Source organism: Ovis aries, chromosome 20 (assembly GCF_016772045.2).
Source record: "Ovis aries strain OAR_USU_Benz2616 breed Rambouillet chromosome 20, ARS-UI_Ramb_v3.0, whole genome shotgun sequence".
NCBI classification, from domain to species: Eukaryota; Metazoa; Chordata; class Mammalia; order Artiodactyla; family Bovidae; genus Ovis; species Ovis aries.
Genome location: NC_056073.1, coordinates 17127320 through 17152188, shown reverse-complemented (window position 1 = coordinate 17152188; position 24869 = coordinate 17127320). Strand labels below are relative to the sequence as shown.

Below are 24869 nucleotides of genomic sequence, written 5' to 3'. Positions count from 1 at the left end.
GAAGTGGGAGGGGCGCCGTGTCTGTGCGGCAGAGGCTTCGCTGGGTGAGGAATGGAGTGCACTGTTAAGGAGCGCAGCCCTCCTTAATACCCTTCGGCGAGTCCGTCGAGCCCTCCTCCCACAGAGAAACCGCGGGTTCTCAACTACTTGGCGCTGCCTTCCGAGGACACCCACTCGCTCGCATCCATTCTTTCCTGCGTCCTCTATTCGCTACGCACCTACTTCGTGTCAGGCCCTGTCCTAGGTGCTGGAGTCTGCGGCGAAGAAGCCAGCGACTGGAGGGGTCCTCAAGGGGTTCAGTGCCTGTAGATTCAAGGCAGTGTGATGAATTATACAGTAAGGTGTGGAAGGGCAGTGGACGCGGAGAACAGGAGCGCATAACCTAGAGGAAGTGGGAGTGAGGCGTGGTCCAAGAGGAAATTGATCTTTAAGATGAGTAAAGGTAAAGAGGAGGGTCTGGTGGTCCTGGAGACTGTTAAAAACAAACAAGGCCCAAATGCATTCACTTCTGCTAAATCCCACCAAGACTCATTTCCTAATCTAGTAGGAGTTTCAGCTTCTCCTGGAGTGGAATTTTAAACTAACCAGTCTGGCATTTCAGCTCTAGTGAGGTAATCTGCAAGATAAGTCCCCCAACATTCCCCCTAAATGGAATTCCCCTTTCTTTTGCTAATAACCTCATTATCCTGCCTCCATTTCTATAAAAGTCTTGCATCTTGTACAGCACCTCAGAGTGCCTTTGTATTTACTCGATGAGATACTTCCTGATTCATGAATTGTTAAATAAAGCCAATTAGATCTTCAAATCTTCAGTTAAATTTTGTTTTTAACAAGACCTTGAGATACAAGAGCATTCTCAATTCAAGAAATAAAAAGAGTTCAGCTTATGAAGTATTAAAGCTGTGGTAGAGTACTCTTGCCTGGAAAATCCCATGGACAGAGGAGCCTGGTAGGCTGCAGTCCATGGGGTCAGGAAGAGTCGGACACGACTGAGCGACTTCACTTTCACTTTTCACTTTCATGCATTGGAGAAGGAAATGGCAACCCACTCCAGTGTTCTTGCCTGGAGAATCCCAGGGATGGGGGAGCCTGGTGGGCTGCTGTCTGTGGGGTCGCACAGAGTCGGACACGACTGAACTGACTTAGCAGCAGCAGCAGCAGACAAACAGAAGCCAAATCATAGTAAGGAAGGCTTTCTAAGCCAAATTAAAAAGTTTGAACTTGTTCCTGTAAGGGGATGGAGGAACGTCTGAAAGGTTTAAGTAGGAGAGTGACATGGTTATATTTACATTTTAAACTAAAAAATTTAACCTCTACACTGGCTGCAGTATGGAGATTAGATTACAGAGAGGACAAAGGAGGAGGCACAGATACTAGTCAGAGCTAGCAATTGGAATTACCCAAGGACACGATGAGAGAGGCCTGAACTAGGGTAGTCACAGTGGGGTGGAGAGAACTGGGTGAACCCTATATATATTTAGAAGTCCCGTGAGTAAGGTGGTTGATACCAGGAAGAGGAGGAAGAGTGAGAGACTGTCCAGAAGATAAGCAAAAAAAAAAAGCAGACTTTTTACTTCAGCAACTCTATGGCTAGTTGTGCCATTCAATGAAGGAGGGAACACCAGAGGAAGGCCAGTTTTATTGGGAATGGGTAAGGATTAAAGATGAGTTCCATTTTTGATGGGTTGAGTTTGCTGTTCCATTGGACAGTGAAGAGATAATTTAGGGACACCATGAGGAGCAGAAATAGGTATTTGAAAGTCATCAGCATGGGAGTGGATTATCACCCAGGAAGGTTGTATACAATGAAAATGAGCAAGGATCCTGAAGACACTAATGTTTGAGGATGAGCAGAAAGAAAAAGGGTCTACAGAGGAGACTGAGGAGTAGCCAGTTCAGTTCAGTTCAGTCGCTCAGTCGTGCCCGACTCTTTGTGACCCCATGAATTGCCAGACCTCCCTGTCCATCACCAACTCCTGGAGTTTACTCAAACCCACATCCATCGAGTTGGTGATGCCATACAGCCATCTCATCCTCTGTCGTCCCCTTCTCCTCCTGCCCCCAATCCCTCCCAGCATCAGAGTCTTTTCCAATGAGTCAACTCTTCGCATGAGGTGGCCAAAGTACTGGAGCTTCAGCTTTAGCATCATTCCCTCCAAAGAACACCCAGGGCTGATCTTTAGAATGGACTGGTTGTATCTCCTTGCAGTCCAAGGGACTCTCAGGAGTCTTCTCCAACACCACAGTTCAAAAGCATCAGTTCTTCGGTGCTCAGCTTTCTTCATAGTCCAACTCTCACATCCATACATGACCACTGGAAAAACCATAGCCTTGACCAGACGGACCTTTGTTGGCAATATCCAGGGAAGTAGTAATAAAAATAGACAAGTGTTAGGTGATAGAGACAAAAAGAACAAGTGTGTTTCAGGAAACAGGGACCAGCGATCAAAACACTCCATAAAAAGCATAATGATTAAAATACTGTGGTATTGGCTTAGGAATAAACAAAACCGAAGAGAGTCAAGAAACAGATTAATGTATCTATCTATCTATATATATATATATATATAGGTCTTAGCAATGATGAGGCTGACTCTTAAAAGCAAATAATTTGAAACAACTCCCTATGCATTTAGGAGGGGAAAAAAAATTAGTTCCCATTACACATTCTACATAAAGATACATTCCAAATCAATTAAACATATAAACATAGAAATAAACCTCAAAACTCCTAGAAGAAAATACTGGAGAATAATTCATAATTTAGGAGTGGGGTTGGCCTAGACATGACACAAAACCAAGAAAATATAAAGAAAAATATTGCTAAATCTGACTTTAAAATGTATGTAAAGATACTATACATAAAGAATGAATTATGTATGTACTAATTATGTACCAGGAAAAAAGTCTGCGTGTGTACATCCATTATTTACCCCACAGGCAACCACCTCATAAGCACCTCATAAGCAACCCCTCCAGGAAACTAAACACACAAATCACCTTCCATCTCCCAGGACCCTGATCTCCTGGGCAGACATCCCTGCTCCTCCTACTCCTCTGCCAGCCTTCACTCCTGTCTGCGGTAAGCCAGGTTGTATAAGATCGGATATCAGAATGGGCTATCCCACCCCATCTCTTAAAAGAAGGGAATTGGAAAGAATGAAGTGAAACTGTGTGGGGGACAGCTGAAAGATCTGTGATGACGAGAGCACAAGTGTTATCAGGTGACTGCAGCAGACCCTGGTTATCAAGAGAGCCCAGTGGTGGTGGTGGTGGCAATGATAATGTTGGAGGAATAGTCTTAGCTCTCGCTTCCAACCCTCATCTTTCTTCAGCTGTCTCACTCAGCCCCAAACAACAGTTTTCCTGGTGGGGTTGTGTCCCTGGCTGTCTGCAACATAACTTTCCTTTAGCTGAACAGAATACAGAAGTCACAGCTGCTTTCAACCAGTGAAGGCCCCATAATTGGTTGGGTCTGCTAAGCCCTTTTGCAGATTTTGGTCCTTCTGCTTTCACCGGTTTGGGGAGTTATGCCATGTGGACAGCATCTACCTGATCAGTAACCTGCCTTCCTCCTTGTGGTCCTTGGGGGGAAGCCATGGACTCCAGCAGGTCTGAACCTCTGCAAGGATCACCAGAGGTAAGCCACTGGTGCTAGTTTTCCAGGAAAACTGAGGTCTGCAGGGAAGGGTTGTTTTATTTCTAGGCCGTGTTTGAGGATCTCGCTGTTTGTGAAGAGAGGGGAAGTGGACGTACAATGGGTGAGTGGTGAGTCACGAGACAGCCACGAGGCTGGGAACTGAACTCTGGCGTCCTGACTCCCAGCTCAGCAACACCAACTGCTTCTCCACTCTGCCTTTCTAGTGTGTTGTACACTGGTTTGTGTCACTGAATGTGTTTACTCTTTGCTGACTGCAAGAGCCCTAAAGAGCAAGAGAGATGACAGCTTGGCAAGAAAGTCAAAAGTCAGCAATCCCCTGGGCCCTTTGCCAAGTTTCTATTCCAGGCAACTTCCCCCGCCCTCACAGCGGCTGACGTAACCCGAGCCCCAGCCCCGCCCAAGTAGGGTCCAGGCCCCTCCTACACCCCTGGCTGCTTTAAAACCAAACTCGGTCCTCCCGGATTGGTTCTGCTTCAAAACAAAGGGGAGGCGTAATACTCGCTGCGGGCACTCGCTGCGGGGGCAGGGCTGGTTTATGGATTCCGGCCTCGTGTCGGGGCTACCGCGGTGTCTCGGGGCTAAAACCAGCCCCCGGAGGGTGCCAGCCTGGTAATAAAGCAGTGACTACTGTGTAAAGGTGGCATAATAATCGTAACAATAAAAGCCATAATTAGGCTAACCACCATCCGCCTCCGCCCTGGCATTGGTCCTGACTCACCCAGAAGGCACGCATGCCGTTGAGGGAGAAACTGAGGCATGGGCGGAGCCAGCAGGCTGGAGGGACAAGTCGCCCTGAGTTCTTCAGCTCTCCAGGCCCAAAACATCTTGTCTGCGATCGCGTTAAGGGGCCAAATCCAGAAGCGCCTACCAGGCTAGATTCTATGTAAGTTCCCCCGACTCCAGTGACTGCCCCACCTCCAGGCCCCCGGAAAAGACCCGCTCAGCTCTCGGAGACTGGAGCCAGACTACAGCTCCCTTAGGCCTTTGCGCGCAAAGCCGCGCTCCTTGCCTACGCCCTGAAGCCACCCGCGGCCCCTTGCGCCGCGATGCCTCCTGGGAGTTGTAGGGCTGCGGCGAGCTCTTTCCAGGGAGCTCCTAGGCTTGAGAACTCTATATCCCATGGTGCTCCGCGGCTGTTTCTGATGCGACCCGGAGGCCAGGTGATGCGGAGGCGTGGCCTGCGCAGGGCCCCACCCCGCTCTCCTCTGGCTGGCCCGACTCGGCCGTGGCAGTAGGCGCGGCGGCGGCGGCGGCGTCCGCGGCGGCGGTGGCGGGGGGGAGGGGCCGGGCGGGGGGCTGGCGGCAGCGGCGGATGGACTCGCGGGTATCGGAGCTGTTCGGCGGCTGCTGCCGGCCCGGAGGGGGCCCGGCCGTGGGCGGAACCCTCAAGGCTAGGGGCGCCGGCGGCAGCAGTAGCTGCGGTGGCCCGAAGGGGAAGAAAAAGAACGGAAGGAACAGAGGGAGCAAAGCCAACAACCCCCCGTACCTGCCCCCCGAGGTGAGCACCTGAAAAGTGGCGGGGTCAGAGGTAACCACTGCTTCCGGTCCTGGGACTCCAGGAAGGCGGGACAGAGAGTAGTACCCTCTTCCGGTGTCATAGACCCCCGAGAAGAGGAGAACCGTTTTTTCCGGTCCAAGGACCCCAGGGAGGAGGGCCAGAAAGACTGGGCCTCCATTCCTGTGTCAGTACCCGGGGGAGGAAGAGTTGGGAGGGCGGCGGGAATCTCCCACTCTGATATAAGTAACTCCAGATGAAGTGGGGAAAGGAGGTCCCACCCGCATCCCTTGGGAAGAGCAGAGTAGAATGCCCCAGCCCTTTTCTTGTGCAGCTGAAGGAAGGGAGACTGCATCCGGGGATGTGAGGAGTTAGTTTTCTAAACTCGTTCCAAGGAGGAGAGGAGTACCGGGAAAAGAGCAATATGTTCCCTCCCTCTCCACACACACAAACACAAGCAGAGAACACTCAGGCTAAGTCCTCCCGCCCTTTGCCTGTCCTACGAGGAAGTGTGGACAGCCTCCACCTTCCTGCTCCAGCTGTTCCCTAAGGCAGGCAATAATTGCTATTTGTCCCTCTATAGAAAAGGACACAGGGGAAGAGCCTCATCCAGTGGTTGTCAAACTTGAGCACGTTAGAGAATCACCTGGATTGCTGCTCCACCCCTAGAATTTCCGATTCAATAGGTCAGAAGTGTCCCTGATAATCTGCATTTCTTACAAGTTCCCAGGTGATGCAAATGCTGCTGGTCCTGGGACCACACTTTGAGAAACTTTAGCCTAGACCATCATCCTTGTATCAGTATTCTGAAGCCATCCATTCTAATTTTTCATCTCCAGCAAAATGATAAAAAGGAAAATCTCTGTTGATGGGGAAAGGTCTCCTTTACACTCCCATGCGATTATGGGTGAAGACCTGTAAAAGCCTGAGAGTCAAAGAGCCTTGAAGGGATGGAATGATGACAGGAAGGGGAGAAGAAAAATGAAATGGCCAGGGAGGAGGAGTGCAGAAATACAGGACTGGCAGAACAGGCAAATCTCATATCCTTTTGCACCTGAGAGGGGAAGGCTCGGGCAATGGGATACTTCTGTGTTGGGTCATCTGATATAGGGAAGGGGAGGAGGTGGTGTGATGGACTCAAGATTTCACCTCAGCTGGGGCGCGAGGGCTAGGGGGCAGAAGGGGAAAAGCCACAGTGGTCTGGTTTGTGGTGTCTGTCTCCTTCATTATCTTTTCTGAGTTTCTTCATCTCAACCCCAGCTCTGGAGACTTGACTGTCCTTCACCTGGCTCCTCTCTCATTGGGTTTGTAGTGACCAGTGCTGAGCTCACCCTCTGGCACTGCTCCAAAACCTCTTGCAACCTCTTACTCTTGGTGTCATCAGCTGAGAGGGGCAGGCAGGAAGGAAATGATGTCTCTCAGACCAGTAGCAAAGAACTGCCTCCGCAGCCTGGACATGGAGAAGACACAGACGTGGGGACAGCAGTTTGAGGCCCTAGAAGGAAGGAAAGAGGGTGATCTTGCATCTAAGAAGAGCATGCTGCCAGTGATCCGAAAAGAGGGACTCAGGGTTCCGTTCCTGGCTTAGATGGATGACTGACTATGTTCTTGGAGGCCTTTCCTTCAGAGAGGTCACCCTGGAGCTGAGTACAGAGCTGGTCTGCCATGGCCTTTGACAGACACCTGCCTAAACAAGTGCGGCTCAAGCTTCTTTCTCTCTTACGTTAGCTGCCTGAACCCCAGTGGGAATCAGGGAAGTAAGGGTTAGGTCTGGACAGTGTGGTAACAGCTCCCTGTTTCTTTTCAGGCTGAAGATGGAAACATCGAATATAAAGTGAGTCTTAGGCTGGGGAGGGGCAGGTTGTCCTTGGTGTGGGATGATTTCTTTATGATCCTTCTAACTTTATGCTCTATAGTCATTTAAAGATGTGGTTCAGAGTAAGGCTTCTGTACCTCATTCTGTTGGAAGAGGACTCGCTGTCCAAGGAGGTCAGGGATGAGGGTGGTTAAGAGGGAAGGGAAGGCCCTAGTCCTTGCAGCAGGACAGATGGGGAACCCTGTGGGGTCAGGAGGATCATCTCTGACTTTTCCTTCTCGTAATACTTCACCTGCCCTAAGCTGAAGCTGGTGAACCCATCCCAGTATCGTTTTGAGCACCTGGTGACACAGATGAAGTGGCGGCTCCAGGAGGGCCGTGGTGAGGCCGTCTACCAGATTGGGGTAGAGGACAATGGGCTGCTGGTGGGGCTGGCTGAGGAGGAGATGCGGGCTTCCCTCAAGACCCTGCACCGGATGGCAGAGAAGTATGCTTCCCTTCGGTCCTCCTTTCCCTAAATCCCCAGGACCCGCCTTCTCTGGACAAAGGGCTGAAGTGGGGAGGGTTACTTTTCTGGGATCCTCTGCCCTGGATCCAGCCTTTTTTGCCCCTTGACTTAAGGTTCATTTGTGTCAAGGGAGCTGTGGATGCAGGATAGATTGGAGGCGGGTAGGAAGTGGAGTAAGGTGTTGGGAGCTCTGGGGGAGGTATGAGGAGGCCATGGGTCCAGGGGGATGGGGAGTACAGGGGAGACGTGGCAGCTGTGGCCTTGCTGTGACAGAGTTGGGGCAGACATCACTGTTCTCCGGGAGCGAGAAGTGGACTATGATAGCGACACACCCCGGAAGATCACTGAGGTGCTAGTACGAAAGGTTCCTGACAACCAACAGGTGGGTCCCCACCCCTTCCTGTTTCTCACACCCCTGCTCCCTGGGAAGGTCCTATGGTGGCAGACTCTTCCCTGGCCTGAGACTCTGAGATTTGGTCCCCAGAGACTGCCTGTGCCTTTTATTTCTGGTTGGACTGGGTCTTTGTTGGTGTGCACCGGCTTTCTCTAGTTGGTGAGCGGGGGCTACTCTTCATTGTGGTGCATGGGCTCCTCATTCTGGTGGTTTCTCTTGTTGCAGAGCACCGGCTCTAGGTGCACAGGCTACAGTAGTTGTGGCTCCTGGGCTTCGTTGCTCCACTGCACATGCAGTCTTTCTGGACCAGGGATCAAACCCATGTCTCCTGCATTGGCAGGCAGATTCTTATCCACTGCACCGCCAGGGAAGTCCCTGGTGCTGCTTTTGACCTTTCAGTGGACAAGTTGAGGGGTTGGAACCTAACCTGACAATTCATCTGCAGTTCCTGGACCTCCGTGTGGCCGTCCTGGGGAATGTGGACTCAGGGAAGTCAACTCTGCTTGGAGTCCTGACCCAGGGAGAGCTGGACAATGGGCGGGGCCGGGCCCGGCTCAACCTTTTCCGCCACCTGCATGAAATTCAGTCCGGCCGAACCTCCAGCATCAGCTTCGAGATCCTGGGCTTTAACAGCAAGGGAGAGGTGCATGCAATCAACGGGACCCAGTGGGACCAGACTCTGAGGATGGGATGGTAGTGGTAAAGGACAGAGTGTGAGGGCAGAGTGTGGAGACTGTGGAGTAGTGTAGATGAAGGCCCTGAGGGCACTGAACCCGCTGTGACCTCCTTAGAAAACAAACAGGGAATCAACTGAACTAAATCCTCAGCGGGGCTCAGGGTTAAGAGGCAGAGTTACCCAGGGACTGGTTTAGGTCCTGGCAGCTCCTGTAGGGTTGGGGAGGCTGGCCGGGGGCACTGAGAGCCCGGGGCTCTGGGCCAGGTGGTGAATTACAGTGACTCAAGGACGGCAGAAGAGATCTGTGAGAGCAGCTCCAAGATGATCACCTTCATCGACCTGGCAGGCCACCACAAGTACCTGCACACCACCATCTTCGGCCTCACCTCCTACTGCCCCGACTGCGCCCTGCTCCTCGTCAGTGCAAACACTGGGATCGGTAAGAGGCGTCGGTGCAGGGGCGGGGCTCACTCTTCTCCCCCAGGACCCTACACATCTGGGAGCCAGACCAGCTCTCCTCTTGCTCTCTCCCCCTTCCCTCATCCTGACTCTCCCGCCTGTCTTCTCTGAGCAGCTGGCACCACACGGGAACACCTGGGGCTGGCACTGGCCCTGAAAGTGCCCTTCTTCATCGTGGTCAGCAAGGTGGACCTGTGTGCCAAGACTACCGTGGAGAGGACAGTACGCCAGCTAGAGCGGGTCCTCAAGCAGCCTGGCTGCCACAAGGTTCCCATGCTGGTCACCTCCGAGGACGATGCCGTCACTGCTGCACAGCAGTTTGCCCAGTCCCCCAAGTAAGGCTTTCCCACTCCAGAGTCCTCAGGGAAGGCTGCCGCAGGGCCCCGGAGCATGGGGTACCCCTCCCCTTCCCTCAGACCAGACCAGTTGTGGCTCAGTTCTGTGCTTTTTCAGGTTGGGGTTGTGGGAGGGAGTCTTTGCTGAAGGCTCGATCTTTCCCCCAACCAGCTTTCCTGACCCCTGGAAGCCTGGAGGCAAAGTGCTGTGCCAGACGTTTGCCATCTCCCTGGGCTCTGGGATGGGTCTCACGTGCCAAGCTCATAGAGAGAGGCCCCAAGGTCCTGGGGTGGTTACCAGATAGGAGAGGGCAGCCCTTGTCCACTCTGAGAGAGGCTTGCCTTTCCATGTAGGGGCTCCAGCCACTGCCTCCTATTGGAACTTCCCTCATCTGCCTATTCCCTGCCTTCCTCTACAGCATCACCCCTATCTTCACACTGTCCAGCGTGTCTGGAGAGAGCCTGGACCTGCTCAAAGTCTTTCTGAACATTTTGCCTCCACTCACCAATAGCAAAGAGCAGGAAGAGCTCATGCAGCAGCTGACAGAGTTCCAGGTAATTGGCCATCTGGACAGGCAGGCAGCCAGGGAACTAGGAGGGACTAATCCCGAGCCCAGAGTCTGTTTTGAGGTTTTGGAGCTGCCAGCCCTTGATAGAATCTTCTTTGGCTTCAGGTGGATGAAATCTACACGGTACCAGAGGTGGGCACAGTTGTTGGAGGGACACTTTCCAGGTGAATTGCCTTTCTTGCTTGTTATCTACCCTACTCAGCCCTCATACACCCAAGGACCTGAAAACATAGCTCACAGGCCATGCTGGCAGTGAACAGATGTGCTTGTTTGTAGATGAGGTTTTCACCATCAGAGGAGCTGGAGAAAGCTCATCAATTGGCTTATAAGGGAAGAAACTTACCACTTCTTAGGACCCTTCAGGCCTCTGCAGGGGGAAGTCTGGGTCTTGACCCCACGAAGACACGTAGAGTACATTCAGCTGACTTCATTGCCACCAGGGAAATGAGGACCCCTGAGACTCTGCCCAAGGGCATGATTGCATTTTCAGGAATCAGGTGGTCAGTGTTAAGCCAGCAGGTCCCTGTCTGCCAGGCTCTGCTAGTGTGAGCCTTCAGTCTGGACTGGGGCAAGGCAGTCATCTCCTTAGCTTTGAGTCACAATCTGGGGTCTCTCTCCCCGACCTGAGGGACTCAGAAGGGAATGACCTAGTAGAGAAGTAGGTGGGGGGCTTAGGCTGACGTTGTGCCTTCTGCCCTCTGGGCTGCAGTGGGATTTGCCGTGAGGGGGACCAGCTGGTGGTAGGCCCCACAGATGATGGCTGCTTCCTGGAGCTCAGAGTTTGCAGCATCCAACGCAACCGCTCTGCCTGTCGTGTGCTGCGAGCTGGTCAGGCCGCTACGCTGGCCCTCGGGGACTTTGACAGAGCTCTCCTTCGCAAGGTGAGGTGGAAGGGTGGATTGGAGAGAAAACACAAAAGGGTCTGGGAGGCTGGCTGCTTGAAGGAGAAGCATCAGAGGTGCTTCAGGGGAACTCAGGGAATATGGTCTCTAACCCAAGAAGGCTGTCCGGGTATGGACATATGCTGTCTGGGTATGGAGAAGGCTTAGGATACTCACAAAGCACAGATCACTAAATGTGAATCATTGTGTCACAACCCTAGTGTCCAGGACTCTGAAAATACCAAGCAGTAGATGGGTTAGAGAACACAGGTCGGTAAGGGAGGGCTCCTTAAAGAGAAGGGTTTTCAGTCTTCTGAGGTCTTTGGGTTTGAAGTCCTAGAGGAAGAGGAAGCTGTAAAGGGTGTGAGGGCAGCCATGGAGGGGACACTAACGTGAGGTCTGCCCTTCCTGAGTGCGAGGGCTCTGCCTCCCCAGGGCATGGTGATGGTGAGCCCAGAGATGAATCCCACCATCTGCTCAGTGTTCGAGGCAGAGATAGTGCTGCTGTTCCATGCCACCACCTTCCGGCGAGGCTTCCAGGTGACAGTTCACGTGGGCAACGTACGCCAGACAGCAGTGGTGGAGAAGATCCATGCAAAGGTGAGGGGACCCTGCCATGCCCCCATTTTCCCAGGGAACAGTCAGAATTCTGCGTCCAGAAAGGAGGGAAGCCTGTTCTCAGACTCAGAGACCTCCCTTATCCCTCCAAGGGGACAAAGCCCCACTCAGGGTGGGTAGATGCCTGCTCAGCCCTCGAGGGTGGAGGGCCAAGACTAGTAGAGACAAGAGGCATGGTCCAGGGCCAGTGACCGTGTATCTGCTGCAGGACAAGCTGCGGACAGGGGAGAAGGCAGTGGTACGTTTCCGCTTCCTGAAACACCCAGAGTACCTGAAGGTGGGCGCCAAGCTGCTGTTCCGGGAGGGTGTCACCAAGGGCATCGGCCATGTCACTGATGTGCAAGCCATTGCAGCAGGAGAGGCCCAGGCCAACATGGGCTTCTGAACTTCAAGCGGGCACAGCTCTTCTGCTGTCCCTACAATACAAAAGGTGACTTCCGGCCACGCTGCCCCCCACGTTGGCGGCTCTGTGTGTTAGTAGGGTAGAGAGTGGGGGCGCTCTCCACTGCCCGCTCCCTGCCACATTTTCTGGAGACATGCCAATCTAGGTATGACCAGGGAGGGGCAGTCAGTCGTGAGGGAGAAGACAGAATTCAGGGCAGTGCTCAGCAGCCTAGTGTTCACCTGGTTGGCTCGTCAAGCCTGGCAACCCTGCGGCCTGTCTACCGGAGGGAGCTAACCACCGCCCCAGCGGCCCCACTGTCAGGACTGGGCGTGATCCACCGGAGTGGTCCCTGCACGTCAGGAATTGTCACAACTGCTCGGGGTGGTCCTCGAAAGCTTTTTCTATACCTCTTCTCAAGGCCATGTAAGTTGCCCACCTCTACTTGACTGTGGACAAAAGACCTCTGCTCCGGGCCATCCGGTGGCCCAGGGTCTGAAGAAAAGGCACAGGGACAGTGAAGGCAGAGCTCCCACCCTGTGCCAAGACACAAGGCCAGCTCCTCAGCTTTCTCCCCCTTCCCTTCTTCACTCAAGGGCCACGTCCCCAGTTTCTCCTCTCAAAGGCCCCACAGGTGCTATTTGTTGTGCTGGCCCAGGTGTGGGGCCGCCAAGCTAAGACTTGGCCAACCGAAGGTCAGCTGCATGTCAATAAGTCTTGTCCCCGCCTCCGCAGTGATCTGTTGATTTTAACGCTGGATCAACCAGGATGTTTTACTTTCCCTGACCACAGCTCCCTGTCCCACACCCTCGCCTCCCTTCTGGCCCCATGTGAGTCCTCTCTTGTTTTAGTAGTTTGCAGTGAGCATCCCTTTCCCTCTGTTGCAGGGAACCTGGAGGGAAGGGAAGGATGTTGCCATATTTCCTACTCTTTAGGGCATGGATTCCCTCCTTTCCCTGTTAGTGTCCTGGGTTCCCATGGGCTCAGGGATTTGGTTGAGGTTTCTCTGCATATATATATATATATACACATATATATTTAAATACACATATATATATTGTACAGAATAAAAATGTTTTATTGAATACACCGTGCTTATGTTTAAGCCCCAGGCTCACCTTCCAGAGCTGAATTCCTCTCAAGGATCAGAGAAAAGCAAATCCCTTATGGTGCTAAGTCCTGACGGGCGGAAAGAACCCATCTGGCCCCTTGTTCACCCTGCGTCCTTTCCTCCCCAACACTTGCGGTCAGTGTTCCAGTGCTGTGACTCAAGTATTCTGGCTTGGTTTGCATAGTTCTTTGAGCAGAATAGAAAGTGAAACTGTCACCTTTCCAGCTAAGACAGGTACCCACCCTGTACTTGAGGAGTTGGCCACTTGCTCATGGTCACAAGGTTACATGAGGAGGCTGATGACTGCCCTGTCAGAGGGAGATAAGCATGCCAGCTATGTAGTGATGGGTAGAACTTAAGACACAGCAATCTGATCCTCACTCTTTTCCTAACAATGCAAAGTGAAGTGAGGTTCATAATATAGTCTAAACTGACTTTTTGGAGCTGAAGGCTACCCACTGAAACCTGTCTTCTTACTGTTTGTGTTCAGAGTACCTGACTACCACATTCTATAGGTGGAGAAATATGGCTCAAGGTTAAAGTCCAATGCAAAAAACAGGGACTACATTTGCAGTGCTGATCTTGCAAAAGGAATTTAATAATAAATGTGGCCCACGGTCCCAGGGGTACTCTTCCTTCAGAGCGTTAAAGTGAGCCTCCCTACCATTCAGGCTTAGCTGCCCTTTTTGGTCACACCGCACAGCATGAAGCATCTGTCCCCTGACACCAGGGGTCGAATCTGCTCCCCCTGCAGGGGAAGCACAGTCCCTTGGCTGCTTTTTAAATATCGCTGGTTTAACTGGCTACTAAGAAGCCTGTGGTTGAAGAACTTCCTACTGGTGTTGGGAACTAAGAACCCTTTACTTCCTTCTGTACAGCTGCTCATAAACTGCTGTGAGGCAAGGCTGCAGTCAGCATGAAGTACTACAGCTCTTGCCCAACACTGGCCCTTGCACATCTGTCTGCTGTCCCCTCCATGGGCTCCTCGCCAATATGCCAGGGCAGGGCTGGCATCCCCAAGAAACCAAGGTGTGCTTCCGGTGCGGCCTTGTTGGTTCTTCACTAGTGCTCCCTCTCCCCTCCCCCCAGGACAGCTCCTGGCCTCTAGAAGGCCATTGGAACCAAAGTTTCTACCACAGTGCTTTTCTGTATGACTTCTTCCTGTCTACTGAAGTGTTAACAATTTGTTCAACTTAATTTGTACAGCACCCAGAGGAGATTTCTTCTCAAACTTCTCCCTAGATTAAGAAAGGAAGCTTTAGAAAATGATAACTGAGACATCTCCACAAACTAGTGAGGCACTCTGCATTGATACAGCACTGAGAAGGATGAAAAAGTGTATAAGTAGTCTGTACATTTTTAGTGTTAGTTTCCCTAACCCTAAAATTTTCACTCTATATTCATCCAGTGAATATCAAGGACCTATTGTGTGCAAAGCACTGTGAAGAATTCTTTTTTTTTCCCGTTGTAAATATTTATTTGGTTGCACTGGGTCTTCATTGCAGCATATGGGATCTTTAGTTGCAGCATGTGGGATCTAGTTCCCTGACCAGGGATTGAACCCTGCGCCCCCTGCATTGGGAGCACGGGAGTCTTAGCCACTGGACCACCAGGGAAGTCTCTGTGAAGAAGTCTTGCCTTTAAGAAATCTACAGATCTAGTAAGGAAGAGCCATGTACACGGTAAGTACTTTCTTTTATTAGATACTTAACACAAAAGTGGAAAGTATTTTTGGAGGAAGAACTAATTTGCTAGACACAGTGGTTTTCAAATGTTCCCCCTTCAAACTATAGGTCCCCAACTTATAAATAAGCTAAAATAAGTCTGAAAGTACTGGTTTGAGTACATGTGCCTTATGCTCCCATCACTCAGTTCACCTTCAGTTGGCTTCTCTGCGTAATCAACATGTCCCACATCAGAAAAGCCACAGCCGATAGCCACACACATAAGCAGAGTAAGTATACAGTGATATAAACAGACAAGTGCAAAAAGCTACAATAATTCATTTAAAACCCCAAGCTAAATAAATATTCACACTTCAGTAGGAAAGAGCTGAACAGGGCAGTGACCCTGAAGGCCCAAGCACTTCCCTTTTAAATGTGTACTTAGGGTCTAAGGAAATGACATTGCCCAGAGGACAGTTATTATTTTCTAGATCAAATTCATTTCTCAAGTTCATTAACACAGATTCAGCAGGGGTAGGGATAAGGCTGAGATTATGTTTAACATGTTCCCTTGTGTTGCCAGTAACAAGGTCCTGGACAAGGTGACTTTCTTGAGGACATTTTCCAAGAGGCAAAGCCAGGTTTGGAATCTCCAAGGCCAGGCATTCTAAACTGACACTGCTTCCCTAAAGACTAACGATTTAAAAAAGTTATCTGAAAGATGAGTTTTTACATCCTTTCAGGAGTAGGATTTGAATCCATGCCTGTAAGAGATGGGAGCCTTAACTCAAGATCTGGATTATTTTTCTTATTAAAAATTTCATGAAGTTACAAGTCTCCTTGAGAAGTGAACTTATTCCCACCTCCCAGGTTACAGATAAAATATTACCACCCTGCAGCAAGCCTGAGGGCAGCACTAGTGTGTTAATGGCTTAAAAAATGATTCCAGTGTCTGCATGCCCTCAGGCCTGGGCCGTTTATTATTTGAAGCCAGAGGGCTCTTGGGATTTCTTTTGCTTTGAGGAGAACTGGGAGGAACAACCTGCAGGTTTGAGGAGTGGGGCTGCAAAAAGGAGTTCTGTAACTCCAATGCAAAATGATAGTCCGAGTGTTCTGGCATGTCCCACACAGGTACCAGAGAGCCACACTTCTCGCAGGGCACTTGGTCCTCAGCAGCCAGAAGACTGGAGGTCATAGTTGCCTTTTGAGCCACCTCCAGAGCAGATGTGGAAGTTAAAGAAGCAAGGTTGTTGAGGCTGTTCTGGGCCAAATCCATCTCTGTGGGAGTTGTTTTGGGGGATCCTAGCTTCAACATCTTTTCACAGTCAGGGGCACAATCTGGATTCTCTGTTGGAAGATAGTTTGGTAACTCTTTAGGACTGGGCTTCTGTGGAGGGAAGAAAACTGAAGGATCAGTGAGCTGCTTCTGCTTTAGAAGCAGACTTTTCTGCTTAAAGAAGGGCTCGGTTCCTATAGTATGACTGCTTTGAAAAGCTAATGAGGGCTTGGATGGTGGGCTCATGGGGGCCTGTGTAGTGGCAGTAGGGGAAGAAAGTGAAGCTTCTTTGACTTTCTGCTTTTCTGCGGCTTTCTGGAAGAATGATTCCAGAGAAGTGGTTGCTTTCTTAGGGGTTGTCACCGCTGGGCCACTTCCCTGGGTCTTGGCTTCTGAACTGGTGATGGGCACTTTTGGCAGAGAACTTGGGTCACTGCTCAAGAAGGTGGTGATGTCTGGGCCAGGTGAAGGGGTAGAGGAACAGAATTTGGTAGCACAGAGGAAAAGCATTATAAGGGGAGGGAACCTGTATAGAAAGTAAAAGAATAGATTAGCAGCAGGTCACAGATTAAGTTTCTAAATGACTGGGACTCTGGTTCTGCCACAGAAGGAAATTATCACTATCTCAAACTTTGGGGTATATTGGGTTAATACAGATTCAGCGGACCTGGGATGGGTGGAGAATCTGCCATTCTAAAAAGTTCTCAGGTGATGCTAATGCGGCGGTCTAGGGCCACACCCTGAGAACCTTTGGTGAACACCCAGCAAGTAGGATGTGTAAGTTGGCTCCCCTGACAAGTGGGTTTACTATTTGCATGATACTACTGCACAGCTGCTGAAATTCACAGTTGAGGCAAGACACTATCTAAAGCTACAAAAAAGTTTTTAAATAGACTGGAAAGACGAAAAAAAAAAATGCTCTATGCAGTTTTTAAACAGAACCTGAACTCTCATTTTCAACTCTGGAATTTATCTAGAGAATGAAATTTCACAACTGCTTTTGATTACCTAGCCTAGTCTCAGAAATATTTCAAGAAATTTGTCATAAAGTTCCTCTTTATGTCTCATTTCACAAATACATTTTCACATAAGTTGAATTTCAGAAGATGAAAATGTGCTTTTATATACAGATTTAGTCCCTCGATGAGATAAAGGGTAAATGCTATTTTAAGATTATTATGACAGTATCTCACTATTCCCTTTCATGCTTTGGGACAGTCTTATCAGATACTATTATGCTTCCCTGCCAATATAATATTTTATACTCTTGGTGAAATTTGTTATTATCTGCCAGTTTATAAGGTTTAATGTGAACACAGTATCACAATTATCATTTGGTTCAGTAAAATCACTCAATAGTTGAAAATAAATAATCTTCATTCTTTACTAATTCTTGTTAGTCTTTGTAAATAACAAGTATACCAAGTAAGTAAGTATTCTTCAAGTAAGTAAGTCTTCTAAGTATTACAAAGACTCTAACTTTAGAAAGTAATATATTCAGATAAGCAATAACTTAAGATGGCTAACTAAACTTTTCTTTTTTAATCTCTAATGTAGATCTATATTAAACAACCAGTTTATCTTTCTCACATTAATATATTTACCTTGTGAATTTGGAATACTTTTACAACTTAAGAGGCTATGTTAAATAATGATAGGATTCCAATACTAAAAATCATTACTATCTGAACAGTAAATGAACACACTCCCATATAGAGCTGATTATTTTTAATGGCCAGCTGAAGTGAAATTTATTAAGGAGGATGATTTTAAAATATAATAGACAGTTGAGAGAGAAGTTCTCTGAAACTTAGGAGTTCTGCATTCCCAAGTACACCTGGTCGATCCCCTGACTATAACAACTTAGTATCAGAAAGGGTAGTGTTGGTTCAGTCTGCCTCTGAAACCTACCCCTGGGCACTGGACGGCAAACCCAATGTAGACAAAGAGGCTGAACCATGTTTCCGGTATTTCTCCTGGGTTCTCTCCCTTAATGCATGACCACCCCTCTCTGTAACAGGCCATGCTACAAAGAACCTACCCTAACTGGAAAGCTTATATACTAATTTTAAATAAAGACAGGGTATGAGTCTCAAATGAAGATGAGCTAGAAGGAAACTCACCATTCAGTCTGGGTTCCTGAAGTGTTACAGTTCCTAATGGTAGCAAATGCATCATGGCTCATCTTGTGAGCATCATAGTGGGTGAGGGCACAGCAGCGTCGCAAGCTGCTGAGACGTCTGTCTCCTTGTATACGCATGCTCACAACCAGCTGAGTGGCCACCCTGTCGTTCTGTGGGTGTAAGAGGATTGAGACAGAACTAAAGTTACCTTGAGCAGCTGGATTCTAATACTGAACTCTGTGAGAGAAAAGAATCAGGGTGGCATAATGGTTTGGAAATAGGGTTTCATTTTTAAAATATTTGTGCTGTTTCTGCATATAAGTAACTGGAGAAGACATAATTTGGGTGGAGTATTAGAATATCTAGGATATTTTGACAGAATAAATGAAAATGGTTTCTCCTAAATGTTCTTCTTTGGTATCCATGCAGGAAGATTATACAAAGGTCTACAGTACTATATTCTGTGACTGAAGGAAGAGTTCATGTAAGTCATTGAAAGGGGGTCAGGATTGAGTAGTGGATCTCTTCTTAACCTCTCTGGTGCTCTGATGCTCAAGAAGAGAAGTTTCTACTAGCATCTCCTTACAGCCCATCTATAGAAGATACACAGGTAGTGAGCTGCCTCTAGAAAGCAAGATCACTGACTCACTTTTCGGTGAAATCTAAGTATATGAATCCTGTTGATGCAAAGCAAACTAAGAAAATAAGGCCAAGAGGCAATAAGGTGACAAGTATACACAGGGACCTCTCAAAATCAAAAGATTCTAGTGAGAAGAAATATACTTAAGACAAATAAACCAAAAGTAGCAACTAATTTTTAGGTAAAAATACATTTTGTATTTTTGTGCATTTTGTAAATACAGCTTATTCAGGTTTGTATGTATCTCGAGAGATACATAACTACAAAGAAGTTCTTGTTGACTAAAACCAGTTACCTATAACTGTATCAGGCACTATCAAGAGATAAAGGAGAGAACAAAATAAAGTCCAGGCTCTGGAAGATCTTATCTTGTAGTAGGGGCTACATATAATAAACAAGTAGGCTTGTAATAGAAATGACTACAAAGTGCAATGGAAAAAAGCAGAGTAAGGCAGAGAGTGACGGAGCCTGCTGATATGATAGAGGAACTGGGGAGGAAGTGAAGGCGAAATTTACTTGGTGTGTTAAATAAATGGGGAAGAGGCCAGCAGAGTGGAGGCTGTTAGTGGACTAGGTGAGGGGGAAATGACAGGACATGAGGTCAGACTATCAGAGGATAGAGAGATGAGAACGGAGCGACACCTAGTGGGCAACATCAAATAAGCCCACAGCACAACCTCTTTATGTTACCTACTGAAGAACAAAGACCAAACTGCCAGCCTTTGTTAGATCACAGAGAAAGCAAGGGAATTCCAGAAAAAACACCTACTTCTGCTTTACTGACTAAAGCTTAGACTGTGTAGATCATAACAAACTGGAAAATTCTTCCAGAGATGGGAAATACCAGACCACCTTACCTGCCTCCGGTGAAATCTGTATGCAGGTCAAGAAGCAACAGTTAAAACCAGACATGGAACAATGGACTGGTTCAAAATTGGGAAAGGAGTACATCAAGGCTGTGTATTGTCACCTTGCTTTTATGCAAAGTACATCATGCGAAATGCCAGGCTGGATGAAGCACAAGCTGGAATCAAGATTGCCAGGAGAAATATCAACAACATATGCAGATGATACCACTCTAATGGCAGAAAGTGAAGAGGAACTAAAGAGCCTCTTGATGAGGGTGAAAGAGGAGAGTGCAAAAAGTTGGCTTAAAACTCAGCATTCAAAAAACTAAAATCATGGCATCCAGTCCCATCACTTCATGGCAAATAGATGAGTAAAAAGTGGAAGAAGTGATAGATTTTATTTTCTTGGGCTCCAAAATCACTGCAGACGGTGACTGCTGCCATGAAATTCAAAGATGCTTGCTTCCTGGAAGGAAAGCTATGACAAACCTAGACAGCATATTAAAAAGCAGAGACATGACTTTGCCAACAAAGATCTGTATAGTCAAGGCTATGGTTTTTCCATTAGTCATGTAGAGATGTGACAGTTGGACCATAAAGAAGGCTAAGCACTGAAGAATTGATACTTTTGAATTGTGGTGCTGGAGAAGACTCTTGAGAGTTCCTTGGATAGCAAGGAGATCAAACCAGTCAATCCTGAATATTCATTGGAAGTACTGATGTTAAAGCTGAAGCTCCAATACTTTGGCCACCTGACACAAAGAGCTGACTCACTGGAAAAAGACCCTAATGCTGGGAAAGCTTGAAGGCAAAAGGAGAGGAGAGTGGCAGAGGATGCAATGGTGAGATAGCATCACTGATTCAGTGGAGATGAATTTGAGTAAACTCTGGGAGATAGTGGAGGACAGAGGAGCCTGGCATGCTACAGCCCATGTGTTGCAAAGTCGGATATGACTTAGTGACTAAACAAAAACAACCAAAGAGCAAACATTTACTACCAATTCCGCTATAAAGGGGCAGACAGTTAATTACAGATGATTTTTGACAGTATTCAGTTGATGTTTCAACAGGAGAGGACACATCAAGCAATACCATCAGGAAAATGAAAATCCACAGGGAGAAAATATTTGTATATTATATATTTGACAAGGGATTTGTATCCAGAACACATAAAGAACTTTTAAAACTCAATATAAAGAGACAACTCATTTCAAAAATGGCAAAGGATCTCAACAGGTATTTCTCCAAATAAAATCAGAAAATAGTCAACATGCACCTGAAAACCACTTTATACCTAGTGACTAAACAACAAAGACATAGAGAAATTACAAGCCTCTTACATTGCTGGGAGTATAAAATAGTGCTGCGACAGCCTGACGTGCTAACATAGAGTTAGCATGTGACTCAGTATTCTACTCCTAGGTATATATACAAGGGAAGTGAACACATGTCTACAGAGAAATCTGTACATGAATGTTCACAGCACCATTACTTATAATAGCCAAAAAGTGGAAACAACTCAAATATCCATTCACTAATGAACTGATAAAATAAAATGTGATATATCCATTCAGTAGAATATTATTGTCATAAAAAGGAATAAAGGACTGATAGATGCTACAATATGAATAAACCTTGAAAACATGTTAAAGATTTCAAGCCAGTCACAAAAGGCCACATATAAGATTATTGCACAGATATGAAATGTCCAGAATAGTAAATCTATACAGACAGAAAGCAGACTAGAACTGCCTAGGGCTTTCGGAATAACTATTAGTGGGTACAGGATTTCTTTTTGGGTTATGGAAATGTCCTTAAATTTATTATGGAATAGTTGAACTCTGAAATATATGAAAACTACTGAACTTTATACTGTAAATGGGTGAATTTTATGGTATGTAAATATATATATGTGTCAAGTTTTTTTTTTAAAAGAGAGAAGATAAACTAATCATATATTTAATCTTTGCCTTAAGACTCTGTCTCTAAAACTGAATACTTCTATGTCACATGGACTGTGTTAAAGCTGAATAATTTACACTCTAATCCCTAAATGTCCTGCTTAACAGTTCTGTACTCTGATGAAGATCCACTGTGTATTCAGAGTTGGAGTAGGATTTAGATAATATACAAAAATGTAAAAGCAAATGGTAATGAGGGAGACAGGAGTAGTCAGGTCTTCACAGATCTAGTAGTCAGTAGTTCACAGATTTAGGTTTTTGAAAATCATATTGAGTTTTATGGCAGTTTTATGGGAAAAGATAAAAAATTTCTTAACATTTTGTAGCTGGTATCTTTTTGTATCTTCTTTCTACTCCATACTGATACTTATATTCCAAAGCTCATCCAAGCAATAAAGAAAATCTTACAGCATTTCGGTCCTTGGTGAGTCTCTCCTCTAGTTCCTGGGCTAATTGCAAAAGCCACCATTGCACCTAAAAAGAGTATTGATATTTTAATCTTTCATTTAAAGACTCTAGGTTTATTATAGAACTCTCAGGTAGCGCTAGAGAACCCGCCTGCCAATGCAGGAGACGTAAGAGACATGGGTTTGATCCCTGAGCTGGGAAGATACTGGGAGGCATGGCAACCCTCTCCATTATTATTGCCTGGAGAATCCCTTGGACAGAGGAGCCTGGCTGGCTACAGTCCATAGGGTCGCAGACATGACTTAAGCGACTTTGCACACACAAATGGTCATTTTGTTCGGTTCTCCCCAAAATGGAAGTGTGCAACAGTCTCCCCCATAAGGATCACCAGATGACAGAAATCTTCAGAACTCTGACCTGCCCCAATCTAAGAGTTTTCACTTTCTTTTCTTGCTGGCATGCTATCAGGTAAACTTCAGGCATGTTCCAGCTCTGAGAAAAAAGACACAAACTTGAGGCACAATGTCCTGGCTTCCTAAGTTTTCATCTACCAAAAAATGAGTAATTCCATTTCAAACTTCAGTCAGTTCCATTCTGTTTCTTTTTGGATGAAGAAAGAAAAAAATAATAATAAAAATCCCAAGTGAAATTCATCAATTTTCAACACAAAATCCCTTCGGTTTCCTGTGTATTTTACAGCATAAAGGTTCCATCTAAGTTTCCACAGCTACCAAAACCTACCCACCAGTTCCCTTAAAAGAGACAATGTTCTGTCAAGAATGTCTGCCTACCTGAAACCGAGTAGATAGAGCTGTTTTTCCTGGGAAGTTCTTGCTGCAGCCAATGGTTTTGGTTATTGGCCTGGGTTTAACTGGATCATGTTCAATCCCCCGGCACATGGCATATAGCCAAGATCTAATAAAACCAACACAAAAGTTTAAGGTGAAAGCAAATGACTATCCTTGTTAAAACAAAATACCTATATTATACTAAACCTTTTATCCTTTTCATGAAACAGGAAAAATCTATTCAAAATTAAGTTCATCACAGAATCTTGCCCTTCCCTATGAATTCCAGTACAATAAACTGCTCAGAAGAACAATACCGATTATGCTTTCTAAGGTCAAGTCATCATTTATATTTTGGAAAAGTACCAACCAAGCTACAGGATTTTACATCCCCAAGCTTTTTTGGTACTTACTAAGCCTAAATACAAGGATCTTAAAGAAATATCAGCATCTTTGTACACGTATATAACCAAGCTTCAAAGCTGAGTTCCTTTCTACCAACCTAATTAGTTAGGTACATGGGGTGGGGGGTGGGGGTTGGGGGGGGAACTAGACTGATAGGCTATAGTGACCTAATATTTTAAAGCAAAAGGATCAATGCAGTTACCTCAAGGAGTGAATATTAACCTAATAGGTCTAGATTTTACCTGATGCTTTTGTCTACATTTGAATTTAACATATCCATAAAAGTTATGACTGAACAGTATCAGGAATCACTTACCCATTCCTCTCCCCAAAATGACTCTGGAGCTGGGATTCAGAGAACTGGGTCAGCTCTCCCATGTATTCTACCCCCAGGATTTCAATGACAGAGGCCCCTAGTTTTCCTCCAAGATTACGGCTAACAACAACAAAAGACAATACATTTGTAAGTAACATCATCAATATCTAGTTAGCAAATAGATACAAAACATTTTGTCTGTGTAAGCAGCTCTCCAGAAGATTCAGGGAAAAGGATAACACAGTGGTCCTGTAAACTATTGATTTTCTAGAATAAGACTAGATGACTGGGAATTCAATACTCTGAGAGTTAGGGCCTAGGAATAGGAGTAACCATAGCATAAACACAAAGGTAAATTCATTAAGTGGTTATCAAATCAACTATATAAAATTTTTAATTATATAGAATCTACTGTCCCATTTATGGATTCAAATTCCACCTCCCAAAACAAACCCCTTCAATAGTAAAACCTTTTGTATTTAAGAATATAGTAATTCTTCAGCCTAGCCTTTGAGATGTCTAATAATCTGTCCTTAACCTATCTGTTCAGTCCTTTTTCCATTACTTATTTTCCTCAATATGGTCCTAGGTCATGTCCCGTTCACTGAAAATACCTTATACTTTCTCCCTTTTTGTGTTCAAAACATTCTCCAAATTGGTATTTCTCTTATATTCTCACCTGACTCCAAATTGTGCCAAATCTGAAAACGAAATCCCATGCCCTTTTTATAAGTCCTTCTCCAGTGACTTTTATGAACTTTGGTGACTCCCTGTACAATTCATTTAGCAGTTCCACACAGTCTTGATTACGGAACTTTCATTATTGCTTTGAACAGTTATATTTTGTCCCTTCAACAATATTATAAGCTGTTGGTCAAGGACACACAATTGGTATGCACAGCCTAGTTATTAATTTTATTTGGGAACAGTTCAGTAGCCCTGAATGGCTTGCTACAATATTAGAAAAAAGGAAAGAATTAAAGTTCCTATTTGTTATTTAGTAATAGGTTTTAATAAAAAACCTAGAAGGAAGTTAAACGTATGGCTAAAAATCAGTTCATTTTTTAAAATTCAGGATTAAGTATCTTCCACAGATAATCTGGAATTGGAGGTTCATTAAGAAAAGAAATCTCAGTGTGTTTGCAGAATTTTCTGTTTTCTCCCTCCTGTCTCCATGGTACCTGTTTTCCTTGGCTCCAATTCTTAGAGAACAGAAGAAGCTACAACTAGAGAGGGCCTTCACATAGACACAGGAGTGGAAGGTGAGGTGCTCCCTGAGTACTCACACTCTGTTAATAGGCACTTGGTTGAAGAGCTGTGGGACTGACCCATGTGAGACCAGGGTCTGCCGGTTGGGCTTGTTTAATCCACAGGCCAGTTTTGCCAGAACCTGGAGCATGGGAAGCATAAAAACCTCATTACTGTCAACACCCACGCATGGTGAATATTAATATATACACATACCCACATTCACATACAAGGCACAGCTTAAGGGCTGTAACTAGTGGTTTCCACATTAAAAACAAAAACAGAAC

The 24869-nt window shown here is 46.6% G+C and overlaps 2 protein-coding genes across 7 annotated transcripts in view; one reads left to right on the top strand and one right to left on the bottom strand.

Moving 5' to 3' along the window:
- Positions 1 to 27: 27 nt before the first annotated feature.
- Positions 28 to 21829, top strand: GTPBP2 (GTP binding protein 2). Of its 5 annotated transcripts, none has more exons than XM_060403201.1 (13): positions 28 to 3640; positions 6606 to 6851; positions 6964 to 6990; positions 7275 to 7459; positions 7754 to 7862; positions 8320 to 8517; positions 8815 to 8989; positions 9125 to 9344; positions 9764 to 9899; positions 10019 to 10077; positions 10623 to 10794; positions 11230 to 11394; positions 11621 to 21829. In XM_060403201.1, the coding sequence occupies exons 2-13, from the start codon at positions 6822 to 6824 to the stop codon at positions 11795 to 11797; spliced, it is 1653 nt and encodes a 550-aa protein (XP_060259184.1). In that variant the 5' UTR covers positions 28 to 3640; positions 6606 to 6821; the 3' UTR covers positions 11798 to 21829. The 5 variants fall into 5 exon arrangements, with proteins under 5 accessions (XP_060259184.1, XP_042093202.1, XP_004018896.2 ...); XM_060403200.1 differs by lacking the exon at positions 28 to 3640 and adding an exon at positions 4942 to 5159; XM_012100725.4 differs by lacking the exon at positions 28 to 3640 and adding an exon at positions 4942 to 5159 and having other exon boundaries at positions 5996 to 6851.
- Positions 14584 to 24869, bottom strand: part of POLH (DNA polymerase eta) — a 27454-nt gene continuing 17168 nt past the window's right edge. For both annotated transcript variants that reach the window (XM_004018846.6, XM_060403199.1), the window contains 6 exons: positions 24621 to 24724; positions 23335 to 23454; positions 22617 to 22740; positions 21826 to 21891; positions 17969 to 18138; positions 14584 to 16371 (listed from right to left, as the gene is read on the bottom strand). In XM_004018846.6, the coding sequence (XP_004018895.1) occupies positions 15486 to 16371; positions 17969 to 18138; positions 21826 to 21891; positions 22617 to 22740; positions 23335 to 23454; positions 24621 to 24724 (1470 nt within the window). In that variant the 3' untranslated portion in view covers positions 14584 to 15485. The remainder of the gene's footprint in view (positions 16372 to 17968; positions 18139 to 21825; positions 21892 to 22616; positions 22741 to 23334; positions 23455 to 24620; positions 24725 to 24869) is intronic.

Coding starts and splice junctions, on each gene's coding strand:
- GTPBP2 (XM_004018847.5), top strand. CDS start 4,974: ATGGACTCGCGGGTATCGGAGCTGTTCGGCGGCTGCTGCCGGCCCGGA. Junction 7,863..8,319: donor AGGTTCCTGACAACCAACAG/GTGGGTCCCCAC, acceptor ATTCATCTGCAG/TTCCTGGACCTCCGTGTGGC. Junction 8,518..8,814: donor GCTTTAACAGCAAGGGAGAG/GTGCATGCAATC, acceptor GCTCTGGGCCAG/GTGGTGAATTACAGTGACTC.